General features: G+C 39.6%; 1 protein-coding gene across 1 annotated transcript; it reads right to left on the reverse strand.

Moving 5' to 3' along the window:
* Positions 1-6,002: 6,002 nt before the first annotated feature.
* Positions 6,003-16,269, reverse strand: LOC115520530 (guanylate-binding protein 6-like). Its single transcript, XM_030324979.2, has 6 exons — positions 15,962-16,269; positions 11,878-12,095; positions 10,737-10,821; positions 10,205-10,395; positions 9,084-9,263; positions 6,003-6,418 (listed from the first exon to the last, which is right to left on the reverse strand). Exons 2-5 carry the CDS (start codon positions 11,965-11,967, stop codon positions 9,090-9,092), a joined length of 540 nt encoding a protein of 179 aa, XP_030180839.1. The 5' UTR covers positions 11,968-12,095; positions 15,962-16,269; the 3' UTR covers positions 6,003-6,418; positions 9,084-9,089.
* Positions 16,270-17,427: the final 1,158 nt, after the last annotated feature.

Raw genomic sequence — 17,427 nt, forward strand, 5'->3', positions numbered from 1 at the left:
CTAGTGGCCTAAAAAAAAAAAGGATAAATGATCTGGAAGTCATAATAAGGAGCAAGAAGGGTATGTAATCTACCTCACAGCTCTGTCAAATTAGGAAAGTGGAAGAAAAACAGAAGCACTAGAAGGAGCTGCCCGCATAACACTTGTGTAAATCAACTGCCCCTTGTCTTTCTTTTCTCTGTCACCTCCTCCATCATCTACCCAATTCTAAAGGATTGTGAAGCTTGAGATAATGCATATAAAAGGCCTATCACATATCAAGCTCATCATGATCATTTAAAATTGGTAACTTTTGGGGCACCTGGGTGACTCAGTCGGTCGGTTAAGCATCTGACTCTTGATTTCAACTCAGGTCACGATCTCATGGTTCATGGGTTCAAGCCCCACGTCAGGCTCCACGCTGACAGTGCAGAGCGTGCTTGGGATTCTCTCTTTCCCTTTCTCTGCCCTTCTCTCACTCAAGCTCTCTCTCAACATTATGAATAAACTTTGAAAAAAATTTTTTTTAATTGGCAACTTTTAATTAACTCTAAAAAATCAAAACATATTTCTTAATCTTGTTAATTAAATACATCCTGTTTTCCTTCTGGGAAAGTTTTCATATCACAAAATTTGTTTTTTTTTTTTTTAATTTTTTTTTTCGACGTTTATTTATTTTTGGGACAGAGAGAGACAGAGCATGAACGGGGGAGGGGCAGAGAGAGAGGGAGACACAGAATCGGAAACAGGCTCTAGGCTCTGAGCCATCAGCCCAGAGCCTGACGCGGGGCTCGAACTAACGGACCGTGAGATCGTGACCTGGCTGAAGTCGGACGCTTAACCGACTGCGCCACCCAGGCGCCCCTCATATCACAAAATTTGTAATAAAACTGTTCTGTAGTAATAAAAGTCAGAATTGCGGTTAACTTTGGGTTAGTCGAATAAGGGAAGCTTATGGGATGTTAATAATGTTCTCTATTTTAGTCTGGTAGGAGTTACATGTGTATATAAATTGGAAGAGTACAGTTACCTGAAATAAAAGTCTCATCTTGTATATATCTGTATGTGTGTATTTTGTCTTTTTATTAAAATATTATTATTTACTGACTCAGAAACATGACTTTAGATAGGTCTGTTTCTATGAACTCTGGCTCTATTGACATTGAAACCATGCACTTATTTTGCAAGGTGCAGACAAATATCTAATCTTCTCGACTCTACTTTCTGATTATTTCCCTGTTTTGCCTCATTTTTTTCTAAATCTGTTGATGCTTAGCTTTTGCTATTGCTGTTTAGGTGTTTAGACATACTACATGGCAAGATGAATAATATATGTTATTCCAGCAAAGAGAATTTTTTAAATTATTGTCATGTAGATGACCACATTGTGTACTTTTTCTTAGAGGAGAGAGAGTATAGTTATTCTTCTGTCCTTCCATGACCTTGTGAAGTCAGTCATATAAACTGCAGCAAACAGAACTGAGGACTTTGTCTTCATCTGGCAAGAATTCCGATGGTTTCTGTTTTCTGAATTGAATGGTGAGTGGATACAACAAGCAGGAAAAGATTTCAGTGTCTTATTTTTATTTTTTTCAAGCAGTACTGTGGTTAACTCTCATTTACCTCACCATATGAAACAAACAGAAGATACTGGCATTCCTAACACATCCCTGGTCCTTTAACCACAGATGCACTAATGTAGCTTAGAGTTTTCTAAAAAAAATAATTTGTTTTCTAAAGGAAAACTGTTCCTCTGCACCTAGAACACTTCTGACACTAAATGTGTAGGTTTTTTCCATATTAACTACCACGTCTCCAGCTCTTCATACTCTACATGGGTGTCCTACAGTTCAAATCAATTTGACAGTGTCTACGTGGAGTTAGCATCAGACCCCACAGGGTAGTGGCTCAGTACCACTTCAGACATCATCACAAGTTCCACTGGGATGCCTGGGTAGCTCAATTGATTTGGCATCCGACTTCGGCTCAGGTCATGATCTTGCAGTTCATGAGTTTGAGCCCTGCGTCAGGCTCTGTGCTGACAGCTCACAGCCTGGAGCCTGTTTCAGATTCTGTGTCTCCCTCTCTCTCTGCACCCACCCCCCCCCTCCACCTCCCCGGGACTTGTGTGTGTGTGTGCAAGTCTCTCTCTCTGTCTCTCAGAAATAAGTTAAAACATAATTTTTTTTTTTTTTTCAAAATCACAAGTCCCAGGCCTATGGTACTTATGACCAACTTGACTACAGTTTGAAGGTTCCCATGATCCCCTCCTTGGGTTTGATAATTTCCTGGAGCTGTGCAGAGAACTCAGGGAAACACTTGTGTTTACTGTTTTACTATAAAGGATACAGATAAAAAGCTCTAAAAGAAGAACTACAGAGGGCAAGGTATAAAGCAACACAACTTCCATGCCCTCTCAGGTCACACCACTATCCCGGGATCTCCATGTGTTCACCAACCCAGAAACTCTCCAAACACCATTGTTTAGGGGTTTTATGGGGCTTCATTATACAAGCATGATTGGTGATTAAGTCAGTCTGCAACCCCTCACCTCTTGTTGCCCCTTGGGGAGAAGGGCTGAAAATCCTAACCCTCTAATCACATAATTAGTTACCCTGGTTACCAGCCTTCATCTTCCCAGGTTATTCTATTACCATAAACTCCCTTGTAGTTGAAAGAGGATTATTAAGAATAACAAAAAAGTGCTCTAATCATTCCAGTGACTCAGGAAATTCCGAGAGTTTTAAAAACTCTCTGCCAGGAGCCTGAGATAAAGACCAAATGTATATTTGTTATATCACATCACAGTGCCCAAGGTGAATACAATGCTGTGTTTTCATATTTGTTTTCTGTGACCTTGAATCTGCAGATATCTGTGCAGTAAAGTATTACTGGCTAACAAATCTATATTATTATGAGTAAGTCCCTTCGTCTCTATAAAGATATCTAGTTAACTAGAAGATGAGAAGGCATGAGGTCACTTCACACTTACTGTTCCACATCTGTTTAAAAAAATTCCAAAGTAGTCCTTCATGTCTATTTTAGAGACTGTACAGTTGTGGTACATCTCCTTTAAATGATGAAGGCACTACTGGCAATGATCACTAACAAAAAGTCATTTAAATAAAATACCTTATAAGTTGACAACTGCAGGATTTTTTTCTTTTCCTCACCACAAATTGACATAAAAACCGAAGTAATGAAACAGTTCTAATCTGGAATTTCGCCTGGTACCTTTGATACAATTGATTAATCAGACATGTCTCACAGTGTCCTAAATGCTTAATTTCTGGACTTTATATGTAGTACTAATCATTCAGTAATTATTATTACTGTTTTAATTAAAATCGAATCTGCTTCTTGTTGATGTGGTTTGAAGTAGGGTTCAGGAGCCAATGGCCAACAAAGAAATCTTGAGACATTTTCAGTGCAAAAAGGTGTTTTTATTATAGCATGGGGACAGGACTCGTGGGCAGAAAGAGCTGCACTGGGGTTTTGAGGAGTAACTGATTATATAGGATTTTCTATCCTATGGAAGAGGAGGGTGATGTTAGGGCTCTAGGAAGTTGCATCTATAGGTTTCTAGAGATTGCTTTTTTCTTATAAATCATGAAGACAGTTGCCAACTGATGGAGACTCATGTCCTACACTACTGTGATCTCTATCAGTTGACCATTTGTTTTTCCCTTTCCTTTGTTTTGGGAAGCCAGGAGTACCTAAGGAATGTCACACATATCCCACCTGGTGGAGGGGGGGTGTTGCAGGGTGTTATCTTGTGTCTTGCCCTCAGCTTGCCTTTTGCTTCCTCATCATTGTCACATTAAATTATCCCTAAGAATAACAGCTCAGTTTGAAAACCCTAGAATATGAATATATTTGATTTTTTTAATAGACAAGCTGATTAAAATCCCTAATGGAAGTTTAGAGTATATGTAGTTAATTGGAGCTTCTTGAAGCCCTCACCAAAACACTACCTAAAATTATACACACAAAAAATGTTACACATCCTTGCAACATGACTGTGTCAAGTCGTTAGAGAGGACATATGGAAAACTACTAAAATCAGAAAGAATGTATCCATGTGGGAATGAAGAAAACAACTGCAATTTCAAAACATCGGAAGGGCACATGGGTTTATCAGATAAAAAGGAATATTCATATAGGAAAAATTCCCTGATTGTGAGTAATTCAAGGATGATGGATCATAAATAAGCATAAAGAGATATCAGCAACAACTTCATTGATCTCTTTTTTATTAGATATTGGGCAGGTCCAGTGGACAGAAAGAGTCATACTGGGGTTGAAACCAGTGACTGATTATATACCTTCAGGTTGGGCGGGGGTTAGAGATAGCATAAATCTCCAAGGTATTTTGGAAACAAGGTTTTAAGGACCTGGAGGGGGCTAGCTGCTGTTAGGAAAAGGTCATTTATTACCATTTAGTAAAAACTCAGTCATGAGACCCTTCAGATGTATATCAGTGGGCCACATAAGGTTGGAATAGGATTGCCCACCTATATCTTGGGGGGTAGAGATCAAAGAAGTTTCCAAAGGAATTTTTATATGTTAAAGTAGACTTACAGGATCCTGGAGGTCAGGATAATGTTAAGCTAAGATTGCCTTTTGCCCTCAGCCAAGTATCATCATTGAGGGAGTGGAGTTGTAGACGAAGGTCACTCTGCCTGTCTCAAGGACTTGCCAATGGGTTGTAAGTTGTAAGGAAATGTAATTTTTTTCTTTTGCCTTTGTTTCCCACATCATATACCACATCTTCTTTATCCCTTCATCTATCAGTGGACACGGGCTGCTTCCATAGTTTGGCTGTTGCGGATAATGCTGCCATAAACATAGGGGTGCATGTATCCCTTTGAATTTGTGTTTTCATGGTTTTTTTTTTTTGGGTAAATACCCAGTAATGTGATTACTGGATTGTAGGGTAGTTCTATTTTTAATTTTTTGAGGAACCTCCGTACTGTCTTCCACAGTGGTTGCACCAGTGTAGATTCCCATCAACAGTGCACGAGTGTTCCTTTTTCTCCACATCTTCACCAATACTTGTTTTTTCTTGTGTTGTTGATTTTAGCCATTCTGATAGGTGTGAGGTGATATCTTGTCATTTCGATTTGCATTTCCCTGATGATGAGTGATGTTGAGTATCTTTTCATATTTTCCTTTAAATGTTTTCCTTTGACCTGTGAGTCAAAAGTGAGTGATGTCATTCATGAGTAGTTGTCATAGGAAACTCGAACTGAATACATGATGAATCAGCCCTTCTCTCAGGAAGAACACTGTAGCAAGTCTCAATTAGCATGCGTATCCTCACAGTCCTATTTCCTAGGAATTGTAGTCCTAATTCATTCCACACCCTTTGTATTAGAATCTTAAAACTTATGTGATTTGATGTAGGGTTCAGGAGTGAACAGTCAAGAAAGAATTCTTGAGACATTTTTGGTGCAAAAAGGTGTCTTTAATTGAAGTACAGGGACAGGACTCCTGGAGAGAAAGAGTTGTACTGGGGTTGTGAGGAGTGATTGATTACATACTTTTAAGGTGGGAGGGGTAGAGAAAAAGAAAGTCTCCAAGAGGATTTTCATATATTAAAGAAGACTTACAAGATCGTGGAAGTCTGACTATTGTCGAGGTAAGGTTGTTTCTGCCACTAGCAAAGCATTAATATTAACACAGTTGGGAGTTCCTGGAGGAATGTCATACTCTCCCTGTCTCAAGTATTTGTCATTGGGCTGCAGGTTATGAGGAAATTTAATTTTATCTACATCTCCTTTTGTCTTTGTTCTCTATGTCAAAAACTATACCCTTTGTTTTAAGGGTCCTTTAAAGCATCTGTCATAATTAGTGAGGATATATATAGAAAACAGGAACTGGGCACCTGAGCGGCTCAGTCAGTTAAGCATCTAACTCTTTATCTCAGCTCAGGTCATGATCTCACAGTTCATGAGTTCGAACTCCACATCAGGCTCTGTGCTGACAGTGCAGAGCCTGCTTGGGATTCTCTCATTCTTCCCCTCTCTCTGCCCCTTCCCCACTCATGCTCGCTCTCTCTCTCTCTCTCTCTCTCTCTCTCTCTGTCTCAAAAATAAATAAACCTTTTGTTAAAGAAGAATCTTTAGAGAGTGGGGAATGTGTTCAACCATCATTTTGCAGTTACTGATCAAGTGTTGGACATGCAAATAGGAACTAAGATTACAATGATAAAGATAAACTTGTCCCTAGCAGTGAGGTATCATCAGCGAAACAGAGTCAATGGGTAACTTAAGTTTTCAAAATCATGCCATAGGTACAACGAGATCACAAAGGAGGGCCACCCAACCCGCTTTAGAGGATTCAGGAAATCCAAGACTTCATGGAGAAACCAGTCTGCAACATAAAGTTGAGGATCGTAGAGGTTGTTGGAAGAAGTCTGAATACTGTGCACAGGTATCTAGAATAGAGGTGTTAACATGTCAAGCTTGTGCAGTTGGAAGTAGTTCATTATAACAAAAGCAAAGCATGCAAACATCAGCTTAAAGGGAAGTCTAAAAACATCAAGATACACTGCAGACACACTATACAACTAACATCTAAAACTGTAATTTGAAGTTGGAAAGTGAAGACACACAAGCTGGGATTTCAGAATTGCATCATATTCTTATTCAGACCTTATTTTTCAAAGAATTTAAGGAAGTAGAATTCAACCCTATAATATAAACAAGATTAGGATATATGTTTTTCCCCCCAGTATTGGACCTCACTATTTATTACACCTCTCTTTTGAACTGGTTGATGCTTTTCTAAGAATGTAAAATTTCCTAAATACCATCATCATTGTCATCATCACCACCACCATCATCACCATAAACAGCATCGTTGGTTTTTTTTCTTATACTCCTGAACAAGTATTACATACTCCTTGTAAAATTTCCAAAGATACAAAGGTTTATACCGAATAAAATAAGTATTCCTCTCATTCCTGATCTCAGAAACCTAGTTTCCCCTAGAAGCAACCAACAGTGCTAGTTCCTCATGTGTATACAAATAAGTATTATGAATTCCATTTTTTTTTGCAGAAATAGTGCCCTAGTCTCATTGGTTGGCACCCCAGTTTTTCCATATTACAATAGATCTAGTAAGTTGTTCTGTGTCATTACAAATCGTGCTATTTCTCAATTTTCTGGCTATATAATCTTCTATTGTAGAAGTGTGCTGAAATTTACATTACCACTCCCATATAGACATATAAGTAGTTCCAATCTTTAGAGTTACAGACAATGCCACAATGGACATGTTATCAATACACAATTTTCATGACTGTGTGTGTGTATGAGAGAGTGTGTGTATACCTTAAAACTGAGTATGTGGTGCTAAAATGGACATCTATTAACATTTAATATATATTAGACACAATTTGCAATAGATATTACACAATTTGGGCTTCCATGAAAGGACAGGTTTTCAGAAACATTGGGAACACAGTTTGATAGCATGGGAGGTAAAATATTGCATCTTATAGTTTTGTTTCATTTCTCTTATTTTGAGTTACTTGAATATCTTGCTTTTCTATAAGCTATCTGTTCAAAGCTTGTCCACTTTTATTGATTTGTGGCCCTTTATGATGTATAACTCATATAAATCAGCTCTTTCCTCTGACAGAAATCAAGGCTGTCTCTTCAGAACATTATTGGCTTCTGAATTTCTTTAGGTTCTTTTTCACTATAATGAATTTATCTTTATTTTAATGTAGTTTTTGTCAGTGTTTATACATCTTTGGGGTTTATGGCATTTAAAAATAAATTTGATTTTCCAACATAATTTTATAATTAATCTGACATTTACTGTTTCTGTGGAGCTTTTTGATGTTTCATCTGAAGTCAAGCTGGAACTTACTTCACACAAAATTTACAATAGATCTACTCACCTTCTTATTCTACACAGCTCTCCAGTTGTCTGACAACAGCTGTTATGTAGTTCATACTGAACTGTATGTTCCCACTGATTTTACTTTTTTATTTTATTTTTTAAAAATGTTTATTTATTTTGGGATGGGGGAATGAACACACACACAGAGAGAGACAGGGAGAGAGAGAATCCCAAGCAGACAATGCACTGTCAGCCTGCTGCCTGTGGGGTTCTATCTCACAAATTGTGAGATCATGGCCAGGGCCCAAATCAAGAGTTCGTTGTTTAACTGATTGAGCCACTCGGGTGCCCCCAAAAGTGTTATTTTAAATTACTGGGGGAGGTGCCTGGGTGGCTCAGTCAATTAAATGACTGACTTGATTTTGACTTAGGTCGTGATCTCATGATTTGTGATATTGAGCCTCACGTGGGGCAGTGGGCTGACAGTGCACATTCTGCTTGGGATTCTCTCTCTCCCTGTCTGTATGCCCCTCCCCTGCTTGTGTGTGTGTGCATGCACGTGCTTTCTCTTGCTCTAAAAAAAAAATAAATATGCTTAAAAAAATAAGTATGTAAATAACACTGTTCACATGCACTTAATTCCTATATGTGGTGGGGTTTCTACTTTTAGACTACACGGTATGTTCTGTTCTTATGTTTTTATATTTATGCTCGGTGACACACTGTTCTAATTCTTGCAGATCTATACATTTCATTGTACCTCTTCTGAATTGTCTTGGCTTTTGATTTTTTTGATCAGCTCCATTTAAATTTTACAATTAGCCTTTTTAAAATTTTAACTTGCAATGCATAAAATTTACAGGTAAACCAAGAAAGAATTGCTTTGCATATGGTGCTGGCCCGTCCTACTCGAGAACACGCTATGGATATCTATTGGAGTAATTATTCAGATACAACTTTCAGAAGCACTTCTTGATAAATATATTCCAATGTGTTTCTTTCCAGGAGGCTACAAATTTGACCTTCTCTTTGTCTTCTAATCAGTTATTTCCACATCCATTTAAATTAACTGTCCAGCCACATTTACTCTATCTTTTGTCAACCATTGATGCCCTATAGTAGGGCATTTCTATTTTTTCTGTTTTCTACTTTTCTATTTTTCTGTTAAATTTTGCTGAAAAACAGAAAAGGTACATATGCGTGAAAATAAGCTATATCAAAAAGCTGTTATGAAAACTTGTGAAAATTACCTGAAATTATATACAAGAGAAAAACTTGACCATTAGTAAAATCAACTCTTGTAGCAGCTCACAAATTTGAGGCCACCACGAAGGCCGCGAAGTATCTTCTCTGTCATTGTTCTCCATTATCTTTGGAGTGCAGTCAGTTTCAGTATGTTGCTTGTTACCAGTCATGATTTTTATTTGGGCCTAAAATTGTGTGATACATTCATAAAAGAAAAACATTTAAAGATCCCAAACTTTCAGGAGTAAGGTTATATATTAATAATTTATAAAATTATCTGCATTTTCCTTTTTCAAGTATTCTCTCTTATTAGATCATTTACAGCAGGAATATCTCCTGGTTTGGGGCTGGGGAATAAGAAGCACAGTACCACCTTACTTATATTCATCCATCACTAAGGTTTTGCGAGGGTGCTAAACAGGTGTGAGGACAATTGTATGATAGTCTATTAATGCTATTTAGGAGGGACTCTTTCATCTGAATGGCACAAATGCTCACCCACATCTTAGAAATAATGGGAATGTCTAAGCTGGTTGAGAAATCTGATGCAAACACTTCCAGTCGGGAGAAGAGAGAATTTCCCCTATGTCGCATGCTGACTCAGACAGGCCATCCTCTCCTGGGGTTTGGAGCTATCAGTCCCCCTCACTTCTGAGTCTATACATATCTGATGGTTTTAGGTCAGCAGGGATCTATCTTAGGGTCTTTGGGTGGGTAGGGTGCCTGAAAACTGGCAGTAATCTTGGGAAAGTGAACCAATTGCTGCTTTTATTACATACACCCAGTTAGGACATCTTCGACGATAAATCTGAGGACCCCATTTAATATTGGCTCCGTGAGATCATCCAGGAATCCCTCAGAACAGCAGCACATGCCCTGGGAAGGTGATTTATATTCCGGAAATTCTTGGAGCTACAAGTTCCTATGGGACTCTCCAGAAACTCAGCGTGAACACAGCCCACGTGCCCTGACACAAGCCATTACAGATTCAGGGCTTGTAGTGAATTGAGTGCAGTAAATGACAGCAGTGCTTCTCTGTCTGGCTTTGCTTTAACTTTCAGCCCTCCCTTGCTAGGGTTCCAGGGCTTTCTTCTGCAGTCACTGCCCAGACCCGAGCCAGGCTTACCTCCAGCCTCTGAATCCTCTCATTCTGCCCTCTCAGAAGGTTTTTTCTCTCTCTCTTTATCTCCTCTCTCATTTGGGCCATGGATTCCTGGAAAATTGTTTCTAGAGTCTCTAACTTTTGCTGCAGCATTTTACACCTTTTCTCAAGAAGCCGCTTTTCCTTCTCAGCTGTCTCTCTTTTGGCTTGCTCCTCTGCTCCAGGCAAGAAAACAACGGTTAAGCCTGAAAGCAACAACCCCCTGTCCCACAACCACCACTTTCTCAGACACCAAACTGTCTGGGAAGAGCAGACAGAAATGTCCAAATTTAACTCGTGACCACACATCGAGGGCAGGTTTGAGAACAAGGTGGGAAAGGCCCTCTGACTGGCTGGCCGACGAACAACCACACCTTGTCTTATTATGTTCAGATTTAGCAGAGCATGCCTTCCACAGGAGAGGAAACTCCTTGCTTCGAGAAGATCTTCCTGTCAGAGGTCTCAGAGGGCCTGGCAGGAACCTCCCTCCCCATCATGCCCAGAGCCCTCCCCATACCTGCTAAGGCTTCTCGTGCTTCATGGAGAAGCTCATCTTTCTTCATGCAGCTTCCCTCTAGTTCCTTCTTCATCTGCACCAAACTCTGGGAACCACAAAGGGCAAAGACATATCAGGCAGGTCTAACCTGAACTTCCGTTGAAATATTCTGAGAAAAAAACTGCCCTGATCAAATTCCCCAGTTGTTCCCCACCCCCCAGCCCAACCCCACCTACGTGCATGTTCTAAGACCCTGCCTGTCTCACTATTCCTCCAGCCTCGTCTGCCAATGCTGCTTCCCTCCACTCGGGCTAGGTTCCACCAGTCAGAAGAAAGTGCAGTTTTCCAGATGTGTAACCTCAGATTCTTTCATATTTTTCACATGATGGGTTTTTTTTTTTTTTCCTGCTTGTGACTCCTCCAGTAACATCCACCCTGGATAATATGTACAAATCTTTCAAACTGTATGTCACACTCCTCTTCCAGGAAGATTTCTTAGACCACCTCCCTCGTGTGAAAGAAATCACTGTACATTTACATTTGTACATCTTTGTCAATTGTACATTTTCACTGCATGAAACTTATGGTGTGTGAATTACTGTTCAATGAAACTTGAATTACTACCATCTCAGAAATACTCCTTCAAGACTATTGGTTAAGTTTCTGAACTCCCTGAGCCTTCCTTGTGAAATGCTGAGTTTGTATTATATAATCTCTATGGCTCTGTGAAGCTATGGCATCCTGTAGTGCTATGTACAAGGCATGATTAACAGTCATACAACTCAAAGTAAAATAAAGGTAAAGAATGATCTGGTAACTGTCTTCCCAGAGACCTTTGGATTGAATGGGTGAGAGTGCACAGAAAAAGCAGCCAACTCAAAATAACTGAAGCATGTTTCAAGCCCACAGGGAAACTAGATGTTCCGTCAAGGAGGCCATCTGAGTGTCTGTACTGACTTTGCTTCAGAGATTAGACAGATTTCCAGATAAAGTGCTGGAGTTTGGAGGCGAAGGAGATAAAATAGAGTAATAGTGTCCTTTTAACTCTCTTATTCAGAATAATCAGCATCCTTCTGCTGTGAATGTTAGCTAATCTATGGCCAATCAGGTGCCCTTTAGGTAGAGGGGATAACATGAAGAATCAACTATTAAGACTAAGTACCGTGTACTTCTTCCATAACTCCTCGTCATTTTGGGGAGGCTGCTCCGTGGGGGCTGCTCCATAGCCCAGGTCTGGTACTGCCACGACCATTTCTGTGGGAACCTCACTCTGCAGAGCCACTGAGTCCTCACACTAGGACACAGATATCACCGTGTTCTCCAGAGAAGGAACCGCTCCGCTGTTGAAGGCATCCACTAAGGTCACCAGAATCCCCAGCCCTGAATGAGGCAAGAAGTTTAGGGTATCAATGAGATTCAAAATTAGAAACTATAAATTCTAAAATGATTTTTAAAAGATGCTATGACGTTTGAAACTTTTTATAAATCCCATCTCCTCCTACTAAATAAGTGTTTTCCTCCTGATCCCTGCACTTAAAATTTTTCAGTATCTATTCTCAGTTAACATGCTCTGATATCTTTTGGAAAAAGAATTTCCAAATGAGGCATAAAAACACAGTAGACAACCACACAATAAGAATCAATTACAAAATCAGCAGAGGAACTACACAGGCATATTTCCAAAGAAGACATCCAAATGGCCAACAGTAAATGAAAAGATCACTAATCATCGGGAAAATAAGAGATATCTTAAAACCAGAATGAGATGTCACCTCACACCTGTTAGAATGGCTAATAGTAAGAAGACAAGAGATAATCATTAGTGAGGATGTAGAAATGAGACAACCTTCATACACGGTAGAAATGTACATTGTAAATTGGTTCAGCCACTATGGAAAACAGTATGGAGTTTCCATAAAATTAAAAAATAACTACCATGGGGCATCTGGGTGCCTCAGTCAGTTAAGCATCTGACTCTTGATTTCGGTTCAGGTCATGATCTCATGATTTGTGAGATTGAACCCCTCACCTCCCCCTCCAGGTTCTGTGTGCTGTCAGTGCAGAGCCTGCTTGGGACTCTGTCTCTTCCTCCCTTTCCTCCCCTCACCTGCTCTCTCTCTCTCTTGCTCTCTCTCTCTCTCTCACTCTCTCTCTCTCTCTCTCTCTCTCTCTCAAATTAAATAAAATAGAACTACCATATTATCCAGCAATCCCACTTAGGGGTATTTATCTAACAGAATTGAAATCAGGATCTCAAGGAGATATATGCACTCTCATGTTATTGCAGCATAAGTGACAATAGCCAAGATATGGAAACCTAAATATCCATCAATAGATGAATGGATAAAGGAATTCTGTACATATATTCAGTGGGATATTGTTCAGGCATGAGAAATAAGGAACTGTTGCTGTTTGTGACATGTATGGACCTCAAGGGTATTATAGTAAGTGAGATAAGTCAAATACTCCATGACAGCACTTGTATGTGGAATCTAAAAAACCTGAACTCATAAAGACAGTAGAAGGGTAATTACCAGGGGCTGGGAGTTGGGGGAAGTGGAGGTTTGTGGTTTACAAGGGTATAAACTTGCAACTAGTAAATAAATAAGTCCTAGAGATGCACAGCATAGTGATTATAGACAACAACACCAGATTATAAACTTCAAAGTTGCTAAGCACACACATACACACACATATGATAATTAAGTGACATGATAGAGATGTTAGTTAAGACTAATATGATTGTAATCATGTTGCAATATATAAATATATCAATTCAACAAGTTTTATACCTTAAACTTATAAAATGTTATGTCATTTATATCAATAAAAATAAAAATAAAGTAGATATGAGGTGAAGCAGAGTAAATGAGATTGTATATATTCCTACTAAAATTCTACTGACTTTGAGGAATTGTTGGAAATTTAGTTTTCTTGGGAATAATATATATATTATATATTATATATTTTATATATTACATATTTTATATTTTATATATTACATATATTTAATCTCTGAGAAGAGCATTTCTCATACAGGTTGTCTCCTCAGATACAATGGAAAATTGCAAACCCAGAAGAGCTTCACAGTAAAATAAGACCACAAAGTCATTCTCTAGCCTCAGAGTTATCCGAAGCATGAATACATCAGCACTTCTGTACTTTTCCATGGCACAAAATGCGGGCTACCATTGGCCATCTGCAGAGTGCTGCCTGCATTATTCTCCAAATCTCTGATGAAGCTAGAGACAAAATCCTGGGTATCACCAGTCTCTGATGTGTTGCTCTCATTGATTCTAACAAGAACCTGCAAAGTAGGCTTATTCTACTCACTTTGCAAATGAGATCAGAAAGTCAAAGTAAGGTATTTGCCAAAAGCACATAGTGAATAAATGATAGACCCATGACTAGAAGCCTGAAGGTCTGTTTTACTATTCTATGTTTGGCACCCAATTACCTGGCAAGATAATTTTCTTCAAAAACATTGGTTACCCATATGTCATGATTAGTAACTTCTACGGGATTTCTGTTGACTCTCCTATCTTCACAATACCTGCTCTAAAGTATTATTGTGACCCGATGGGCTCCTCTTGTTTCTGCAGAGTCAGGATGACAGCCGCAAACCACTCAGCAGTTTCTAGACCTGGCTCTCTCCTGGCACAGCTCAGTGCTTCACCAAGGGCTCCAGTTCAGCTCAGGTTTATGAAAGATATCTTTTCATATGTTTATTCCTTGATATCTAGTCCCATTCACTGTGCCCCCCCCTTTTTTTTTTTACTTCAACTCATTGGTTGAACATCTATTATTTGCCACATGTTGTGCTTGTGTGCTTGGATTAAAAGATAAATAAGCTGCAGCCCCTGCCCTCAGAGTGATACTAAGATAACTATTAGGTTAGAATTAGGCTTAGCTGCGACAGTTAGGAAAGAAATGTGTCATAAGCAGTTTACGTTTATTTCTCCCTCATAAATTTCAGGGTTAGTAGTCTGGGGATGGTATGTAGTTGTGTTTCATAAGGATGGAAGCTTCAGATCCTATCATATGCTCAACCATCTGTAAGGGGCAGTCCCTGGTGTGCTGTCATTTGTATTCTAAGCAGAGAATACTAACTCTTTACCTTACTATGTAAAGTCTATGTAAACTAAATCGCTTCTTAGGTTATCCATATTCCCGTACACAACCACAAGAGAGGCTGGAATTGCCATCATTATTCTGGGAAACTATGTGCATGGCAAAGAAGCAGGAGTTCTATTAGTAGGGGAGAAAGGAAGAATGGTTACAAGGGGATAGTTAACACTACTTCCCAGTAACCATCTCAAACTAGGAAGATGACGGACAATGCAACAAGGATTATACTCTACTGTTGATCACAACTCTAATCATCTCCACTAAGGTCTAAGCTTGAGGAGAAAGGTGTCCTGACTATTCTGTTCTCTGCCCGGTCCCCATGTTGGACACATGGTAGACCGGTTAAACTGAAATAATCCTGAGGAGAGAGAGAGAGATGTGAGTGACAGGGGTTCATTGAATTACAAGTGGAGATGACTTACTTCAGTTTGGGAATACAAAAGAAGAAAAGCCTCTGGGAACTATAAGGGGTAACAGCACTGGCAGACCATGGGGTTTCAGAGGCAACACAGACAGAGTGAGCCCTAGAAGAAGGGAGAGGTTAGCTATGTTAAATACCCAGAGAATTCACTGCAAGCATTAGCAGGATGGCCAGGGATGTCCTTACCAGAGTGACGGAATAGTAGCCGGAGGGAGAGGTAGGAATGGCTGTGGGGGAATGAGATGGGTCCAAAGAAAGAAAGTAGAATCATGTCTGGATCCCAAGATCTATGTGCCAAAGTATTTAGTGGTGAAGAGTCACAGCCTCTGTTACTTATTGCTCCAAATAATAATCAGAATAAGAATGTTAATAGAAAAACTTACATATCTATTTAGAAAGAGAGCATGCAGATGTCACAAAATATCACCACAGGGGCAAATCCAAGTGAATGGTGTGTAAGAATTCATTGCAGTCTTAAACTTCCTCTGTAATTCAGATTTTTTTTTTAATGTGTAGATTTTAGAACAAGAATATGTAACAGCATTAAGTGGAAAATCTCAAACACAAGGTTTTATAGCTTACATATTTACATGTATCTATTGCATTCCTCTTCTGAGTTCTCGTGTTTATGTCAGAAATTAGGGTTTTAAGCCCAAACCTAAAGTGCATGTAAAAGACAGTTTAGAAATGAACATACCTGAGCCATAGATTGCTGTTCTGTTCAAGAATGAGCATCCAGGTACCTCTTAACTCACCCTTGCTGTTTTCTTCCCCCACAGAAGCTGAAAACAAACTGAGGTTGTTAAGAAAGGAAATGAGCGTAAAGCTGAACCTGAAAGTAAAAGCACTTCATGCTATTTTTAATTATTTGGGGAAAACCTGCTGGAACCCAGACGCCAGAGCCGGAGAAGGTATGAGGGTGAAGCAAGTGAGAGCAGCCCAATGACTCTGCAGTTAGGCCCTAGGAAATTGCACCAGACCGGCTTTATTTTCTCCCCAGCTCGCCTGTCCACAAAGGGACTGCTGCCTGAGACCAAGGGCACAGAGCTGCTGGCTCCAGGGGCCGCAAGCAGACTAGGTTTGGCAGCTGGCCATTGACAAAACCCAAAGGCAGAGAGAGGAGTGGTGGCGAGTCAGGAAAGGAATTTGTTTCAGGGAGGCTGACACTGGGAAGACAGTGGACTTGTGTCCCAAAGGCTGTCCCCAAAGTGCCAAAAAATATTTCCAGGTTCATGTAAGGAAAATGTGGGACAAAGTGGTAGGTAGGTGCAACTGGGCAGCAAAGGTCAGGTGGATCATCGTCTTGGGGTCAATCACCCAGGGTCTTGCTGGTCTTAAGAGAACTTAATCAGTTAGAAAGTACAGACTGAAGTCAAAATGTGGGTAGTTTGAGTCCTCCCTAGACTCGATCCTTTTCCAGGACTACGATGTCTGTAGGTGTGCATTCTGTTGTACTTTTATGTCTTGGAATTCATGGAGCTTCTTGAATGAGTCGATTAATGTTTTTCAGAAATTATGCATGTTTCTGGTTATTATTCCTTCATATATTTTTTCTAACACTTTCTACCTTTTATCTATTGATGAGACTTCCATTCTGCCTATATTTGCATGCCTGGTGATGCCTCACAGTCTCTGAGGCTCTATTATTCTTAATTCCTTTTTCTTTTCTGTTGCTCAAAATGGGTTCTCTCTGTTGATTTATCTTCAGTTCACAGATCTTCCCTTTGCCAGATCAAATCTGGTTTTTGAGCCACTGTAGTATATTTTGTATTCCAGTTCTTATACTATTCCACTGTGGAATTTCTATTTCATTATTTTGGTTAACTTCTTCTTGTTATTAGTATTTTCTTTTTTTTTTTTAATTTTTTTAACCTTTATTTATTTTTGAGACAGAGAGAGACAGAGCATGAATGGGGGAGGGGAGGGTCAGAGAGAGGGAGACACAGAATCCGAAACAGGCTCCAGGCTCTGAGCTGTCAGCACAGAGCCCAACGCGGGGCTCGAACTCATAGACTGCGAGATCACGACCTGAGCCGAAGTCGGATGCTTAACCGACTGAGCCACCCAGGCGCCCCAAGTATTTTCTATACCATGAGTCATTTTCAACACACTTTGGGTCTTTAAACATAGTCACCTTTAGTTCTTTAAACATACTCATAATAG

This window comes from Lynx canadensis, chromosome C1 (assembly GCF_007474595.2).
Source record: "Lynx canadensis isolate LIC74 chromosome C1, mLynCan4.pri.v2, whole genome shotgun sequence".
NCBI classification, from domain to species: Eukaryota; Metazoa; Chordata; class Mammalia; order Carnivora; family Felidae; genus Lynx; species Lynx canadensis.